An 18828-nucleotide genomic window follows, 5' to 3' on the forward strand; every position below is an offset into this window, starting at 1 on the left:
GTTTAAATGGCTCTCAGGGTCCTTTATTGGGTACAAGAGTCAGGCTTCATTTCTGTCTGAAGCCAACTTTTCAACCATATCACATTGCTTCATTCATCTGTGTATTTGTCTCTTTCCCACTGTTTGTAAGATCATCTTTATCACAACTATACTGTCTTATAAGTGTTTGTAAGTCAATTTTCCTCTCTTATGAGGATACCGGTTTTTGCGTAATGCATGCTATATGTTTGTATGACTAACATTTAGACCAGGTATAAGGAAGGCACTGACTATTTTCTTGCTTATTCAAGTAGAGCAGGTCATGCTGAGGATACAGAACTTGAGGTTTATGGAAAGGACAAGACTTTTCTGAAAAGGTGGTTATGTTTTCTATCCTTTTTATTTCTCTGATTCACATTGAGGGTCATTTCCTAATCACATATGAAAATACAAGACAGAGCTGATATGTAATTGTCCCTATTTTATTTTAGCCCTTGAATCTTTGGTTTATTTTAAAGCCCTATAATGAGTAGAAATCTATAAATTGGGAATCTATAAATTGGGAAGTCTGGGATATTCAAATATTCAAAATGAAAATCTTATCCAGGGGCGCCTGAGTGGCTCAGTCGTTGGGCGTCTGCCTTCGGCTCAGGTCATGATCCCAGGGTCCTGGGATCGAGCCCCGCATCGGGCTCCCTGCTCGGTGGGAAGCCTGCTTCTCCCTCTCCCACTCCCCCTGCTTGTGTTCCTGCTCTCGCTGTGTCTCTCTCTGTCAAATAAATAAATAAAGTCTTTAAAAAAAAAAAAAGAAAGAAAATCTTATCCAATCTATTGGATCTTATCTTCCCTGACAGATAGTCTGATACCTTCTTTTACACAATTTATTCTTTTTGAAGAGATTTGTCAGATAGGACAGGTGAGCAAAATCAGTAATCCCACCTATACTGATTAGTTGTTGCTGGGGCTCCCTCTCTGTCTGCCCTGACTCCTTGGCTCTTTTCTGGTTCTTTGCTGGGACAGCCCTTACTGTCATTCTTCTTTGTACTTGGCCACTCTGTTCTTTGTTTAGTAGTGAGGGAAATAAGATGGTATGCAACAAAATAAATAACTAAATAAAGCAGATGAGTTTATAGAGCATAGTTTCCACATGGATAGAATAATTGGATTTTGGCCACAAGGAATCACAGATAATGTTGCTTACCAGATAAATGGATCCTGTATAGGTTTATACACCTGAAACATTAGCTAGCTCCTCATTTAACTTTGGTGAACCTACTGGTGTACCCTTCAGTACTGACTATCTCTGTCACCAGAATATGAAATTTATAGGCTTTTCTAAAGAAGCCAAAACAAAGAAATACTCTAGAACCTCACAAAGAGAAAACACAGCAAATAACCCAGTAGGAGTGATAAACCCTATGCTTTTAAGAGTGAAATCCTGTTTGGGATTAGAAGATATTACTGCTCTTGAGTGGGGTCAAGGGATGCTCTGCCTTTAATCCAATATTCTTAAAGAATGAAAATTAGAAACCCTAATTCAGGCCCTGTCTGAGTCAATGGAGTAGGGGGGTGGGCTTTTCTGGGACCTTCATGTATTCTGCTAAACAGAACTCTCCATAAGCTATTCCTTCTAAATTCCAAAGGAAGGTAGGGCTTAGTTAAGCAATTGTGCTTGTTGAGGCTGAATAATATATAGTGGTTGAAAGCAGAGACTTTAGTCAGACTTTTGTCATAGTCCTGGCTTCACTACTTACTGGCTGTCTAATTTTGATAAACTACTTTGCTCCTCTTTGCCTGTTCCTTTTAATTATCTGGAAAATTAGGATAATATTATTTACTCTTAAGTGTTTTTTGAAAGGAAATGTGATGATGAATATAAACATTCAGCATAATGTGTAGCACACGATAACTGCTCAGTTAAAGGTCAACAATGATTGAGATGGGATGATGATGATGATTTGAAAACTTGAGACAGGTTAAAAGCCCTAATGAAAACCTGAGTTTTACTACATATAGAACACATATGTGATGAGCACTGGGTGTTATATGCAACTAATGACTCGTTGAACACTACATCAAAAACTAATGAGGTACTATATGTTGGCTAAATGAACATAATGAAAAAAAAGAGAAAAAAAAAGAACACATACTTTCTATGTTGATGTATTTTGTCCTGCTTTTTAAGGGACTCTGGATTTTTAGCTTGTTCAAGATACTTTATATGGCTTCACCCAGCAACTACTCCACTGCTCCTGTCTCTGAATTCCTCCTCTTCTGCTTCCCTAACTACCAGAGTTGGCAGCACTGGCTGTCCCTGTCCCTCAGCCTCCTCTTCCTCCTGGCCATGGGGGTCAATGCCACCCTCTTGATCACCATCTGGCTGGAGGTCTCTCTGCACGAGCCCATGTACTACCTGCTCAGCCTTCTCTCTCTGTTGGACATCCTGCTCTGCCTGACCGTCATCCCCAAGGTCCTGGCTATCTTCTGGTTTGATCTCAGGTCCATCAGCTTCTCAGCCTACTTCCTCCAGATGTTCATCATGAATTGCTTCCTTGCCATGGAGTCCTGCACATTCATGGTCATGGCCTATGACCGCTATGTGGCCATCTGCCACCCACTGAGATACCCATCCATGATCACTGACCAATTTGTGGTTAAAGCTACCATATTTGTTGTGGCCCAGAATGGCTTCTTTTTTCTTCCTGTTCCAGTACTTTCTTCCTGGCTCAGATACTGTGCAGAGAACATCATCAAGAACTGTATCTGCACTAATCTGTCTGTGTCCAAACTCTCCTGTGATGACATCACCTTCAATCAACTCTACCAGTTTGTGGCAGGCTGGACTCTACTGGGCTCTGACCTCATCCTAATTGTTCTCTCCTACTCCTTCATCCTGAAAGCTGTGCTAAGGATCAAGGCTGAGGGTGCTATAGCCAAAGCTCTAGGCACTTGTGGTTCCCACTTCATGCTCATCCTCTTCTTTAGCACAGTCCTGCTGGTTCTGGTCATCACTAACCTGGCCAGGAAGAAGCTTCCCCCAGATGTCCCCATACTGCTCAACATCCTGCACCACCTCATCCCCCCAGCTCTGAACCCCATTGTTTATGGTGTGAGAACCAAGGAGATCAAGCAGGGAATCCAGAAGCTGCTGAGAAGGTTGTAAGAGGTAAAATGGATCAGATCCACCTTTGGAGTTGTTAGTAAAAGTCAGGAATTATTTTTATGTTGGAAAGGAGATTTTACTTTTTAATTCCAGGATGGCTTCTGATTCTTTTTATCTCAGACAACACTCTTCTATGAATCCTTGTTTCCTGCTGCTTCAAAGGAGATCTCCCTTTCCTGGATTCTGTGATCACTTGGGAATTTGCCCTGACTGACTCCTTATCTGAGGGTCTTGCCAAGCCTTAGCCAAGTGGAGCTGGATTGGAGTGGGAGTGTTTGGCCCTAAAGAAACAAACTTTATACTTAAAGAAATCTGCTTGTCCCCTGATTTGCAAAGAACATAGATAACTCTCCTGCCTCCCATTTCAGACATGGCTTTTGTATTGTGAGGGGTTGATTGGGCTGAAGTAAGGACATTCACCCAGAATTTTGGTTTTGGGGGTCGAGTGCTTTACTGTGAACATCCCTGACTCTCTCTTTTTTTGCACCTGTGGCAGATGTGTCATCTCCTGGCTCCTCAGATCCTGCCAGACCCTAAGATTTTCCATTTGTGCAACTTCTCTGGGAGCATCTTTCCCTACCCTCCTTCCCTCCCTCCCTCCCTTCCTCTCTCCCTTTCTTTCCCTTTTTTCTTTCCCTTTTTCCTCCTTCCTTCCTTCCTTCCCTCCTTCTTTTCTTCCTCCCTCCCTCCTTCCTTCCCTCCTTCCCTCTCTCCCTTCTTTCATTCCCCTTCCTTCCTTCCTCCCTCCCTCCTTCTTTCCCTCCCTCCCTTCTTTCCTTCCTCTTTCTTCCTTCCTTCCTCCCTCCCTCCTTCCTTCCCTCTCTCCCTTCTTTTCTCTTTCTTTCTTTCTTTCTTTCTTTCTTTCTTTCTTTCTTTCTTTCTTTCTTTCTTCCTTCCTTCTTTCCTTCCTCCCTCCCTTCCTTCCTTCCTTCCTTCCTTCCTTCCTTTCTTCCTTCCTTCCTTCCTTCCTCCCTTCCTTCCTTCCAAGATTCTTTGTTCAGATTTTTATTTGTAAAGGAGATAGAAGATCTTTTAGGGCTTTTTTGGGGGGGTAGACTTGTATTGTTTGAACTGTTATATGTTCTTTACCTCATTATCTTCATGACTCTGTAATCCTCACTTCATCCCATATACCTCCTATAAGGAACTTAGAATGTTACATCACATTTCAGGCACCATCCCTCCCCAACTCTAACCTGTGCATCCTAGGCACAACTCAGCTGTCCAATTCTTTCCTTCTATTGCCATGTTTGCTTCATCCTTCAGCCTGGGCTGGTGTAGCTGTTGACAGTTTTTCCAGGATGACATAGAAGTTCTAGGGTTTGATTTTCTCACATAAGTGTGTTCCAGTATTTTACAATCTCCTCCTTAATGATCCCCTACAAATTAAGAGTTTGTAGTCCATTATTTTTCCAAGTATCATTTGAAGAACATTTCCATTGGACTATCCTACTTTCATTTGTATCAAAACTTTTCTTGGGGCACCTGGGTGTCTCAGTCGGTTAAGTCTGCCTTCGGCTCAGGTCATGATCCCAGGGTCCTGGGATAGAGCCCTGCATTGGGCTCCCTGCTCAGAGGGGAGCCTTCTTCTCCCTTTCCCTCTGCCTGCCACTCCCCCTGCTTGTGTTCTCTTTCTCTCTCTGTCAAATAAATAAATAAAATCTTAAAAAACAAAACAAAAACAAAACAAAACCTTTTCTTCGATGAATGACTTATATTTAAATTTAATAGTTCTGTACTATTTTAAAAAGTTATATATTTTGCAGCAGTGATCCTCTTTTCTTCTCTTAGAGACCTTAGTGTTTTGGCTCTAACAGACTTTCAGACTTATCTCAAACTTTCTTTGTTTCCCCTACTGTAGCTAAAGCAAACTGCTTCTTTTTCCCTGAACATTCTCTCTTTGTGTTTGCTGTCTGTCTTTAATCATTTGACCCTTTCTACACCAACCTTCATTTACTAGTATCATTATTGCTGAACCCATAGCATGGCCAGTGAGGTGAGCCTGAAGTCAAACAGCACTTTGCACAGGGGGAGTTCTTTTCATGACTCTCACCTGGAATTGCTACTCTAGCATCTTGAGTATCTGTATGTCTTTCTCTGATGGTGTCATGAGTTTCTTTTAGATTGAGAGAGTATTCATCTTTTTATTCTGAATGGTTACTTTTACACTTCTTTATGTAGAGGAATTTAGAATAAAGACATGTTGAATAAGGTGGAACATTTTATCAGTGCGTATCTTGTCTTTCCCGTCCTTTGAAAACTACTAGGGAACAATGATCAAATCTTATAGTAATATGTGTTTTTATAGTTCCTAATACAGAGACTATTTTTAGCCAACACTAAACGAAATTTATATGGTGAATCCCCCTAAGGTTGGAATAATCAAAGTAATTGGGATTTGATCCTCAGATAGACCAATTTGGCCAAATTTGCTAACTCAGGTTTTATGAACTTTGGCTAAACTTGTTTCCTTACCTTGAAAGTGATGACATTGATCCTTATCTCTTACCATTGTTTTGAATAGTAAATAAACTAAGTATGAAAATTTTTGTTCAGTACCTTGAATGTGCACACCTTAATTACATAGACATTAAATGAATTATTATTATTATTTTCCTATGCACACTGCTTTCCCTGCTGCCCTCTGAATATGAGGCAGATTATTGTCTCAAACCTCATTTACCTTGAAGTAGAAGGTATTCATGTCATTTTGTCCTCCTTTAGCCCTACAGTCATTTTATTACTAATACATTTCCTTGAGAAATCTTTTACCTATGTGAGGGTTACTTTTGAAACTCCGAACTATTTGGTGCTCCATAAATCTGTCAGTCAGGCATATTCTATTCATATCTATTTCAATCTGGATATGCTATGAGGATACCCATAAGCATACCTTCTGGAACTGCAAAGGACAGCCATGGGTGATATGTGGCTATGATACCATCCAGTGCTCACCTTTGAGGCTCTCTGGCTTCCAATGTCACCTGTCCCCCAAAGTTGCCTCCACATTTCCATCTGGGACAGTGAAGGGAGAAAGACAGGCTCTGACACACCAGTCATGAAACAGCAGTCTGCTTTCACCACACCCAGACAGCTGCTGTAGTATATTATCTTACTGACTTGTGGCCACATGGTATGCAGATGATCGATTGCTTTGCAGCCCCTGCTCAGGGCAGTAGAAAGGAATATCACTTTCAGTTTACCTATAAAATAACCAAAGAAATAAACAGAGTCTACAATGCTGTACCACCTATTTTCTACAGATCCCATGGAGTCCTTACTTTAGTCCAATTTCCCTTTTTTAGGGTAAAAGGCTCCTACAATTTCTCTCAGAACCAACTATGACTTGGCACTTCACCTGAGAAAAGCTGCAAAGCTATGAATCTCTGCTTCGGAATTGTTCTCAGTAGAAAAGAGCGATGGTATCATTCTTTGGTGTCATCACCTTTGTCTGCCTTTCTCTTTTCTATCACTATTTCATCTATATGTATTATATTTCCTAATTTAGACTCTTCCTGAATGAGGGCTTCTGGTTCTGGCACGTGGACACTACATAAACCAGATGGTAGCAGGAGCCTCCCTGGGATCTTCCCTTCTGTTCAGGAAGAGGGGGCAGGGTTAGAAGAGTAAAGTAGAGCAGGATTATCTCAATCTTAGGCAATACTCAGGGGCAATGCTAGCATGGCCAGTGAGGTGAGGGTGATATCTAACCCAAGATTCCCTTTGGTAGACATAGAGACAAGTTCAAAGCAAAAGAGGTAGAGTCTTGCCCAGCTATGTCCCATCATCTGAAGCATAATGGCAACCCCAGTCCTGGCACTCAGACCTTGTGAGGTGAGAAAGAGAGAACTGTGTTCAGCCTCTTCTCCAGCTCCCTTACTCCTACTTCTGATACCTAGAAGCTTCCCACAGCATTTCCCCTTTACTGCTGCATATACTCAGATGAAGCCTATACTCACCAAGTGAGTTAGTTAGATTTTCATGTTCTTATTATGCCCTGTCATTAATAATAAATGTTTGAAGTGTCCATTCCTATTTCCAATTAAGCCGTTGCACTGTGGATAGTAGAGGAAATGGTATGTCCATAACATGCTAGCTGCGTGGCCCATTTTTGTACAATGGCCATAATGAGATGACCCTAGTTTAAGGATAATATTAAACTCTCATTTAATCATAATTTTTCTAAGAGTACACTTAAGACCTGAAATAAATTTCTCTCTGTTCTAAGTCTAGAAACATTTGTTCTTCAAATGTATATGCTCTTTATTTAGAAGCACCCTTTCCCCAAAAGTTTTCCTCAACTCTCTCCTTGTTCACTGCTACTCCTGTATTAGATTTTGTCTTCTCTGTTTTCTTCTCCACCTTCCCTCCTGAAAATATGTGCCTTAGCCTCTAGGTTCAGATGGCTAAAATAGTCTTAGCCTCTGTGTGTGGGGAGGGAAGAGACAGGATGGACCTTAGGGCCTTAAAAATAGCCTCTGGAGCCTCTGAAGGGCTTGGATAGGTGGTGCAGTAAATAGCCATAAATAGCAACAGTAGAGTGCAGCCTCCTCAAGCTGGTAGGTCAGGTTTGGAGGCAGGAAAATCATGAAGATGGGAATGATGAAGTGTGTCGGCCTCCAGGTATTTAATATTCAATATAAGCAGGGAGAAGGAATTCTCCTGGTAGAACTGTAGCAGGCCTGGTGCTGCAGATTCCGATTCTACCAATTTCTCCAAATCTGGTGCATCACTGCTTTGAACCATGGGGCTTGAACTCATGACCCTGAGATCAAGACCTGAGCTGAGATCAAGAGTTGGATGCTTAACCGACTGAGCCACCCAGGTGCCCCTGTATCACTGCTTTTATGTAGGAGCAAAGTTTTTCTACTATAAGTTCTACCCTTCCCATTTAGAAAAGCTGAGATCAGGGTGAGTGTTCTTGAATTAAATCTATATCTTCATTATTGCTTATGGCAGCTAGAGACCTGGAGTTGATTTCCTTAACTACAATTCTGGCCTCCTACAGAAGATTGCTGTAGAAGCACCAGATGGCATAGGATCAGTAATCCCCAATGCCTTGATTACTCCCTCTTGGCCATACCCTCTCACCCTGCCTTGTCTCCCAGTGCTCTTTCCTGCTTCTCTCACTGGGACAGAATAGTTTTTCTATTATTCATGTTACCATGCTCCCCAGAAGACTGGATGTGGAGTCAATTCCTTATTTTTGGTTCATTGATCCAGGAAAAAGAACATAATGACCAATTGGAAATGAAGCAGATGAGTTTATAGGAATAGATGTATTTCTTTAGGGTAACTGGAATCTGGCTGCAGGTAAGTTTGTATGGTCTGACTAACAGGATAAATCAGTTTTGTCTGGATTTATGTTCGAATCTATAGCTGTTACTTAATTCTGAGTCTACCCTCTGGACTTTCACTCTTTTGTCACCCTTTGTTAACAAAACCTAGTTCCAGGCCCCAAATGTATCTTATGTGGAAGAATGGTATTCTTATAGACCACATTTGGAGATATCTGGATATTCTGATATTCTTTGCTGACTAGTGACATTGACTCCAAAAAAATTAAATCACCTCACTGGTTTAAGTTAGGGGTCAGAGCAAGAGTGATAATCTAACCTGAGTCAGGGAGGTAGGGGTTGCTGGAAAGTCCTAGTCTCTGATAGAAGCATCTATGTTACCTAAGCTGGGAACTCTGGATGTGTTCATTATCTCTGTCCTTAATCATTCCATCCTGAAGTTTGAAAGATCAATTTACTAAAGAATCTCTAAAGGAAATTCGATGGGGAGTATTGAAAAGAAAATAAAAACTGTAAATTTGAGCTGACCCAGAGCCAAATGAATGGAATTTCCATAAATAAACAAAGTTATAGATGCCATTTGCCAGTACAAAAAGTGAACTCATGTTAAGCAAAATAGAGCAATGTTTAGTTTTCCAGAACTCTAGACCTGTGTTGTGCAATATAGTATACATCCAGTCCATGTGTGGCTATTGAGTGCTTGAAATGTGGCTAGTCAGAATTAGAACGTGCTGCATGTGTAAAATGTACTTGATTTTGAAGACTTAATGCAAAAACAAAAACAAAGAATGTAAAATAGCTCTTTAATGGTTTTTCATATTGATACATGTTCAAATGATAACACTTTGGATATATTGAGGAAAATAACATATTATTAAAATTAATTTCATGTGTTTCCTTTGAGTTTTTTTAAGGTAGCTACTAGAAATGTGAAATTATGTATGTGGCTCACAATGTATGTCTATTGGAATTGCTGCTATAGATTACATAGCAAATATGGAAACTGATAATGTATTAGGCAAAATAGAGGAACAAATTTATTTCTTCCAATTTCAAAATCTGCCTTCAAATATTTACAATTACCTTACCTTCTTACCTCTCAGGAAAGACAGGGAAGCTGGCTCTAGGAGGGCCAAACACTCATTAGGACCACTGCCATTTTGTTGATAAAAATTGGCTTATTTTGGGCATCCTCAGAGCATGGAAAACAAAGTGTCACTGAACATGTCACTCAATGTTCTGAGATAAGCCTTAGCATGACAGCCATATAAAAATTTATCTCAGAAGTGTCTTAAATTCTCATAACTGGTTAGGGTGTACCAGGCCAGGAGTCCATGTGAACCTGCAGTCTGGGTTTGTGACTGATGGAGAATCCACATGGAATCAGATGAAGACAGCAGTTGCTACTATCCCTCACCCTTTGTAGTAGTGTTGGACCAAAATTGCTGACTCCTGCAATTTCTTGTTCTTATCCCAACCGCCTGCCTGACATTAGGAGACTTTTTCATACCTTCTTGTCTCAAAGTGTATTCTTTTTTAGACTTCTCTAAGATGCTATTTCCTATATAAATGGTAGTCATGACTCTATTGAAGTCTTTAGGTATTTCACGGTGATGCATGTAGTCCTGATTTCTCCTTTGCTAGTGATGTCATCTCTTGAAAGAGGGACAGGGGCATGCATTTGTGTAGGGCCTATGGCTGATCTGCTCTAGCAGCAGAGCCTGCATATGTGTCTTGGTATAGTGGGTAGTAGTAGTATTGTAGATAGCTGTAGATTCAGACTTCATAATTTCAAGGCATGGCTTCACCACTGTGATTTTAATAAAGACTTTACTTACCTTTGCCTTTGTTTCCTCATCTGTAAAATTGGACTAACAATGGTGTTTTATTATAAGGAGGATGATCATGTAATTTATCAGCCTCTTTGGGAAACTACTAAGAGTGTGTAAGGGCTTAAATGGGAATTATTCAAGGCAAACAGGAAATATGGTCATTCTACTATCATCCTACTTACAGGATTTTTAACAGGATGGATGGGTTTATATTTATAAAGTACTTAGGAGGGGATTATGCTAAATGAAATAAATCAAGCAGAGAAAGACTATTATCATATCAAATGACTTCTTAAAAAAAGGAGGGAGAAACTGCTGGGAATTAGACTGGGATTGCTTTGAATCTAGAGATTAATTTTGGGGGAGGGTTGACATCCTTACAGTGTTAAATTTTACAATCAATCACTACATTTCTGTATTTTATTTAGTTAAAAAAGATTTATTTATTTTAAAGAGAGAGAGTGTGTGTGTGGGGAAGGAACTCTTTTCTTTTTGATAAGTCTGGCCAGGGGTTTATCAATCTTGTTAATTCTTTCAAAGAACCAGCTCCTAGTTTCATTGATCTGTTCTACTGTTCTTTTGGTTTCTATTTCATTGATTTCTGCTCTGATCTTTATTATTTCTCTTCTCCTGCTGGGTTTAGGCTTTATTTGCTGTTCTTTCTCCAGCTCCTTTAGGTGTAGGGTTCGGTTGTGTACTTGAGACCTTTCTTGTTTCTTGAGAAAGGCTTGTATTGCTATATACTTTCCTCTTAGGACTGCCTTTGCTGCATCCCAAAGATTTTGAACAGTTGTGTTTTCATTTTCATTAGTTTACATGAATTTTTTAAATTCTTCTTTAATTTCCTGGTTGACCCATTCATTCTCTAGTAGGATGGTCTTTAGCCTCCATGTATTTGAGTTCTTTCCGACTTTCCTCTTGTGATTGAGTTCTAGTTTCAAAGCACTGTGGTCTGAAAATAGGCAGGGAATGATCCCAATCTTTTGGTACCAGTTGAGACTGATTTATGACCTAGGATGTGATCTATTCTGGAGAATGTTCCATGGGCACTAGAGAAGAATGTGTATTCTGTTGCTTTGGGATGGAATGTTCTGAATATGTCTGTGAAGTCCATTTGGTCCAGTGTGTCATTTAAAGTCTTTATTTCCTTGTTGATCTTCTGCTTAGATGATCTGTCCATTTCAGTGAGGGGGGTGTTAAAGTCCCCCACTATTATTGATTTGTTGTCGATGTGTTTCTTTGCTTTTGTTATTAGTTGCCTTATGTAATTGGCTGCTCCCATGTTAGGGGCATAGATATTTACAATTGTTAGATCTTCTTGTTGGATAGACCCTTTAAGTAGGATATAGTGCCCTTCCTCATCTCTTATTACAGTCTTTGGTTTAAAATCTAATTTGTCTGATATAAGGATTGCCACCCCAGCTTTCTTTAGGTGTCCATTAGCATGGTAAATGGTTTTCCACCCTTTCACTTTCAATCTGGGGGTGTCTTTGGGTCTAAAATGAGTCTCTTGCAGACAGCATATCAATGGGTCTTGTTTTTTTATACAACCTGATAGCCTGTGTCTTTTGATTGGGGCATTTAGCCCATTTACATTCAGGGTAACTATTGAAAGATGTGAATTTAGTGCCATTGTATTGCCTGTAAGGTGACTATTACTGTCTATTGTCTGTGTTCCTTTCTGGTCTATGTTGCTTTTAGGCTCTCTCTTTGCTTAGAGGACCCCTTTCAATATTTCTTGTAGGGCTGGTTTTGTGTTTGCAAATTCCTTTAGTTTTTGTTTGTCCTGGAAGCTTTTTATCTCTCTTTCTATTTTCAATGACAGCCTAGCTGGATATAGTATTCTTGGCTGCATATTTTTCTCATTTAGTGTCTGAATATATCCTACCAGTCCTTTCTGGCCTGCCAGGTCTCTGTGGATAGGTCTCTTGCCAATCTAATGTTTCTACCATTGTAGGTTACATATTTCTTCTCCTGAGCTGCTTTCAGGATTTTCTCTTTGTCTCTGAGACTCGTAAGTTTTACTATTAGATGTCAGGGTGTTGACCTATTTTTATTGATTTTGAGAGGGGTTCTCTGTGCCTCCTGGATTTTGATGCCTGTTTCCTTCCCCAAATTAGAGAAGTTCTCTACTATAATTTGCTCCAATATACCTTCTGCCCCTCTCTCTCTTTCTTCTTCTTCTGGGATCCCAATTATTCTAATGTTGTTTCATCTTATGGTATCACTTATCTCTCGAATTCTGCCCTCGTGATCCAGTAGTTGTTTCTCTCTCTTTTTCTCAGCTTCTTTATTTTCCATCATTTGGTCTTCTATATCACTGATTCTCTCTTCTACCTCATTTATCCTAGCAGTTAGCGCCCCTATATTTGATTGCACCTCATTAATAGCCTTTTTGATTTCGACTTGGTTAGATTTTAGTTGTTTTATTTCTCCAGAAAGGGTTTCTCTAATAACTTCCATGCTTTTTTCAAGCCCAGCTAGTATCTTTAAAGTGATGACTCTGAACTTTAGATCCGACATTGTACTAATGTCCGTATTGAGTAGGTCCCTGGCAGTCGGTAGGCAGTACCTCTTTTTTAAGAATTAAAACATTCACTAAAATCATAGAGCATTGCCAGTAAGCTCACCTTCATATATACAAAATAAAGCACAGAACATTCAAGCAAGACTTACAATTACATAGAAAAAAAATGTAAAAAGATGTAAAATGTAAAAGAAAATGTAAACAAATATTTCATTAATAACCAGAAAGTTTGAAAACTCTCTCTGACAAAGGACAGTGTGTCCTGAGTCCTGGAATTAGATTGCTACTCTTTTCCTAGGAACCTAGATGCAGCAAGATCTGAACTTCTGTGAATTGTTTCAGCTTTTCCCCAGGTGACACCTAATCTAGGCATGCTGGAATAATAAAGTAATTATTTGATTAATATTTTGGAATGCAGAAGTCTTAGTATTGAGTTATCATTTCTATTAGACTACACTGTGATACATTTTCTCTGGATTGTGCCTGTTTTTAATGAAGGACCTTCTGTTTTTCAGACCCAATATCTTCAGTTAATACAATTGTGTTACTTCTTTGGCTCAAACTGAAGTTCTTATTACAATATTCTGTCTAGACCTTCAAATCCTATTCTAGATTTGGGTCCTGACTTTCTGCCGAGTGGCCACCTTCTCAGAACTCTACCTGAGGTTCTCTTTGGCTATGTCCTTCTTGGATCTCTGTCTCACCCAGGCACAGACCCTTTGCTGTTATAAACATGGACCTTGCCTATCTTGCTCACTACTGCAACCGTAGCACCATAACAAGGATTTGTCTATATTAGGTGTGAATGCATATTTTGCAGATAATATGTTGTTAACTGTAAGCCTGAAGTGTCATGACCATTCTCTGTATGTGCTCTGCATTGTTCTCTTGGCCCAGTATCCAGTGTCAGTTGGGTCTGCCCTCAGATATCTGTCTCACTTTACCAGGTCATTGAAGGAAGGGTCCAATTATGGGTAATGTGTGAGTAAACAGAAAAGTCTTCCCAAGAAAGTCTGAGCTTTAACATTTCCTAGATATGACTATTTGGTTTGAAGAGACTGATTTCCTACTCATATGTTTTACTGAATAATTATAACACCTTCACTATTAAACATTCCATCTAAAATATATTTTATTAAAATAATAGAGCACAAAATAAATATTCATATGTACATGTAAATAGTGTTAAGAATAGTTTAAAGAATTACAAAGTATAATTATTATCATCTACCTTTTGAGAAACCTTTGACACTAACCCCTAGCACTAATATTTCTGCCTTATCATGAGTAAAGTCTCTATTTACATTTTTCCTTAGGTTCTGTGACTTCCAAGGTTTATACATGGCTCTATTTCAAATCTGTCACTGCAGGATTTGAGGGCTCTGTGTTGTAAGAAGCCAAAAAATGAAACTTCTCTTATTTTACTCTTCTCACATTGGTGTCTAGGACATAAGCACTCATGTAATGTAGCATGTTAGGACAAAGACATTATTATTCATCCTCTAAAACACTGTCTTCCTTTTCTCGCATGTGGAAGAACATAAGAAAGAGAAAAATCACAGCCATGAAGAAAGAATTTGGCTTTAGCTCTTTTCCAAGAAGGATACATTTTTCCTCAATTCAATTGCTCTCCTACCCATTTTTCATTTACCTTTGAAGCCATATATCTAGTGCCGATCTGATCCATACAGCACCTATTAGCTACATGTGGCTATTAGGCACCTGAAATGTGATCATCCTGAGTGAAATATATTGTAAATGTAAAACATACACTGGATTTTGAAGACCTAGTACACAGAAAGAATGTAAAATATGTTATTAGTACATTTTCTTATATTTATTATGTGTTGAAATTATAATGTTTTAGATATATTGGATTTAGTAAAATATATCATTAGGATCAATTTAACTTTTTATATTTTAAGGTGGCTATTAAAACATTTAAAATTAAGTGTGTGGCTCACATTGGACAGCACTGTTCTAGAGGAGATCCTTATTAGTATCAGTTATTGGGATAAAGCCGTCATTAATCTGTTCACCTTGTTTAGGAAATGAACCTGTCAATACCGCTTTTTTGTGTTAATACTGTTTTGATGGGAGCCATAAATGTGTAAAAGTTGCATATAAACACAACACTGCAAAGCTTTCAAAAAATATATGTTTTAAATATAAAGATCTTACCAGTCTATTTTGGAAGACAAGGCTTATGTCAAATTTTCTGAGTCTTGGGTGGTACATGCTTTAAATCCCCTGATGTAGCCTTTTGTGCATTCTGTGTTCAAGTTTCCTAACAGCTAACTGGGGAGATCTGGGTTTGTTGTACAGTGTGACCATGGTAGAGATTAGTCCTGAAGGTTTTTGGTCCCTTTTGATGAGTAGATGTTAATATATGATAGTGTTAAAACTGGTAGACTTTTAATATTCCCTAAGAGATTGTAGCTTAAATTTACCTTAGCATATTATATCTTCATATTTATAAGACCTTCCTGTTGGTATTATGCACACTTTAAACCAAGTCATTTTTTCTTATGTTGAAATGTGTGAGAGAATGAGATTTTGGGGAATTCTTTCTGAGGTGCCAAAGAAAAAGGGCATCTATGGTATGAACCTAATTGGATCTGGACATTCTGTTTTTACTTTTGAGAAATATAGTATTCCCAGTTCAAATGCTGATTATGTGCTTTTAGCTATTGCTTCTTAATTATATGAGTATATGTTTATTACTCAAATGTAGCTCACAGTGATATCCAGGAGCAGAGGAATGAAATAGCAAGTTATTGTTCTTCACTGTGAGACAGAGGTTTGCTGAATGAAAACTTAATTAGTTCAAGGATGAATCAGTGAAGGGTGTAAGACCTAGATTTTGGTGAGACTATTAGTATTGGACTGTTGAGAGATTTTCCTTCCATGGTCAAACAAGGAAACACACTTATAAGTTGTTATTGAAGCACAAAACCTTATATTTAGAAAGAATCTTCTAAAACAAGTTATTCACTGTTCTGAGGTGTAGTAGATGAGTAATATGACACACAATGAGAACACCTCATTTGTTCCCTAGAACCCACCTTTTTTGTGGTAGTTGTGCAAGGCTTACAGTTCAGACCTTTAACTCTGTATCTAGTGGTTTCTTATATTGCCAGGTACCCTACTCCCTATAAGTACCTTATTCCATTTCTCACTCTCATATTTGTATTCCCCCCAATCAAACTTTGGGTTCCTAACAGCAACAATATTCTATTTTTTTTTTGTCTTAATAGCTAACAGAATTCCTAGGGCACAAAGTGTGCTTAAAAATGGTCCAATTAATATGAAAACAATGTTCAGGGATTATGTTTTCCATATTTTAATTATTATTACTGAATCATATATTACAATCCATAAACAATCTTTAACTCATTAGCAGAGCTATGTGTGCATACCATAAACTATGGAAGCCTGGATCCAAAGATAAATGTGCAAAGCACAAACCCATTGGTGAGAACTTAGGAGTCTCTTGAATCTAGTCAAACTCATTGCTAATTGTTGCACAAATGAGAAATCTATGCAAAAATCCTCTCCTCTTCTCATGCCCATTTCCTAATGTCCACCCAATTGCAGACCCAGTTACAGACCAGTAGCAACATTCCATCATTCAGGACTGAAATTTCACTCCTATTCTTTGTCTCCAATGTGTTCCCTTCCATGGAAATAAGAATAAGAATGCATTACATATTACACAACTTTATGCCAAAGTATCCACACTTGTATATTCACTAATATAAATTCATGACATATTAGCAGCTATATATTTAGGAACATAAATTTCTCACTTTAGAACCTGCCTGAAGGAACCCCAGTATTTTGTCAAAACAGGAGAATATGTACGGGAAAAGCAAAAGAGGTAAAGATATTGTTAAAGGAGAAATGAAAGGGAAATTATTATGACACTTAAGTTTATTTAGGAAGAAACAATATCCAATTTACCCATTTTGAGATTGTAACTCATAGATATGAATTTCTGCCCACTCACCCATTGTTGATTCAAAACTCATCCTATATTAGGAAGGCAGAGATCCAGTTGTCCTCACTACCACCCCCTATTCAGTAATCTCTGGATTCCTTGCTTGATCTCCTGGGTTCGCACTCCATAAACAATGGGGTTGAGGGCTGCAGGGATGACATGGTGGAGAACATTGAGCAAGACTGGCACATCAGGGGAAACCTTCTTCTTCACCACATGAGTGAGCACAAAGACCAGAAGGATAGTGCTGAAGAAGAGGATAAGGATGAAGTGGGAGCCACATGTGCTCAAGGCCTTGGCCACAGCACCCTCTGCCTTAAGTCTCAGCACAGCTCGAAGGATGAGGCTGTAGGAGAGGAAGATGAGGATGAGATCAGATCCTAGTAGTGTCCAGCCTCCAGCAAACTGGTAGAGGCGATTGATGGTGACATCATCACAGGAGAGCCTGGAGACATACATATTGGCACAGATGCAGTTCTCAATGACATTTCTCCCACAGTAATTGAGTCGGGATGATAGAATGGGGATAGGCACTGTAGAAATAATATTCCTGGCCAAAATAAAAATGGCAGCCTTGGCTACAAATTGGTCAGTGATGATGGATGGGTACCTCAGTGGGTGGCAGATGGCCACATAGCGGTCATAGGCCATGACCATGAATGTGCAGGACTCCATGGCAAGGAAGCAATTCATGATGTACATCTGAAGGAAGCAGGCATAGAAGCTGATGGACTTGAGGTCAAACCAAAAGATGGCTAGGACCTTGGGAATGACAGTGAGGCAGAGCACGATGTCCAGTAGGGAGAGGATGCTGAGCAGGTAGTACATGGGCTCATGCAGAGAGGCCTCCATCCGGATGGTGATCAGAAGAATACCATTTGCCCCCATGGCCAGAAGGAAGAGGAGGCTGAGGGGCAGGGAGAAAGAAAGCTGCCAGCTGGAGGACCTGACAAAACAATTCAAGAGGAAGTCTGAAACCTCAATGGAGATGTTGCCATTTGGGTGTGCTGTCATCTTTTGTCATATATTTGTATAGTTTTAGTGATCTGTAAAAGTAAGGTAAAAATTAGCTACTGACTCAAGACACATGAATTTTGAAGAATTTGCTTCACTTGGATGAAACCCATGAGTCCTAGCAGGTCATCTAGAGCCATGTGAATTCTTTTGTTCACGCTTTGTGCCATCCTGCTCAGATATTACTATCACTAAGCAGTATAGAGGAGTGAGGTAATATGGTTCATTTATACATTTTTGATTTGTTCAAGTTCTATTTTTAAGAGAACTGTTATGTCTTTGCAGCAACTAAAGAGAAGGAGAAAATTACTTGGAAAACTACTTTGTGACAGGTGAGTCTCTAAATTTGTACTTCAAAATTTGTACTTCTAAATTTGTTTCTTCAATTTTGTATTTTGTTCTTTAATGACCACCTAGACTCACACATGACAATTTAACTATAATAACATGCAGAAATAAGTAGCAGAGTCTGGCACAAAGTAGGAACTCAGGTACATGTTCCTAGTTCTCCATGACATCAGTGTTCTGAGTTTTCAGCTATAGCTGGCTTTAATCACAGATTAAAAATATTATACCCTGGCTTTAACATTAGTTAATTTTCATTTTGTCTAAAAATTCATTTTAATTTGGTGGGTAGGGATCCTGCCAAATAATTGCTAATACATCTTCATATATGTAGGATTCTTAACTCAGGGAAGTAACAACGTATAAGTAGAATGTGCAAATGCACATAGGTATGTGGGAGCCATACATGTCATTGACAAGTTGAATGTTGATTATATTCATTGCAATAGTGTGAGAATGATGAAGTCTACCTTTAAAGTCCTTTCATCCCCTTTCTCTTTCCCTTTCTGTTTTCAATATAATGATCCAGGTCCTCTTGTCTAGTGATTATGCTTTGCTTTTGTGGAGTGGCTCACAAAGACTGGGAGATGCTGCACATGCTGGAAGTCATGAAGATAAAAACCCACAGAAAAATAATATCCAGTCTTGAGTTGTTGACCAAGGGACCTTCT

General features: G+C 39.0%; 2 protein-coding genes and 1 long non-coding RNA gene across 3 annotated transcripts in view; 2 read left to right on the plus strand and 1 right to left on the minus strand.

Moving 5' to 3' along the window:
* LOC118525311 (uncharacterized) overlaps window positions 1-18137 on the plus strand; it is a 161923-nt gene extending 143786 nt beyond the window's left edge. Inside the window, exon 3 of the long non-coding RNA XR_013442686.1 lies at window positions 18098-18137. This is a non-coding gene — a long non-coding RNA (uncharacterized LOC118525311). The remainder of the gene's footprint in view (window positions 1-18097) is intronic.
* LOC118525306 (olfactory receptor 56A4) lies at window positions 2189-3142 on the plus strand. Its single transcript, XM_036075986.2, has one exon. The coding sequence runs from the start codon at window positions 2201-2203 to the stop codon at window positions 3140-3142; it is 942 nt and encodes a 313-aa protein (XP_035931879.2). The 5' UTR covers window positions 2189-2200.
* Window positions 16865-17818, minus strand: LOC118525308 (olfactory receptor 56A3). Its single transcript, XM_036075987.2, has one exon. It carries the CDS (start codon window positions 17810-17812, stop codon window positions 16865-16867), a length of 948 nt encoding a protein of 315 aa, XP_035931880.1. The 5' UTR covers window positions 17813-17818.
* Window positions 18138-18828: the final 691 nt, after the last annotated feature.

Source organism: Halichoerus grypus, chromosome 11, assembly GCF_964656455.1.
Source record: "Halichoerus grypus chromosome 11, mHalGry1.hap1.1, whole genome shotgun sequence".
Classification (NCBI taxonomy): Eukaryota; Metazoa; Chordata; class Mammalia; order Carnivora; family Phocidae; genus Halichoerus; species Halichoerus grypus.

Excerpts from the sequence above, each read along its gene's own strand:
- LOC118525306 (XM_036075986.2), top strand. The coding sequence starts at position 2,201 with ATGGCTTCACCCAGCAACTACTCCACTGCTCCTGTCTCTGAATTCCTC.
- LOC118525308 (XM_036075987.2), bottom strand. The coding sequence starts at position 17,812 with ATGACAGCACACCCAAATGGCAACATCTCCATTGAGGTTTCAGACTTC.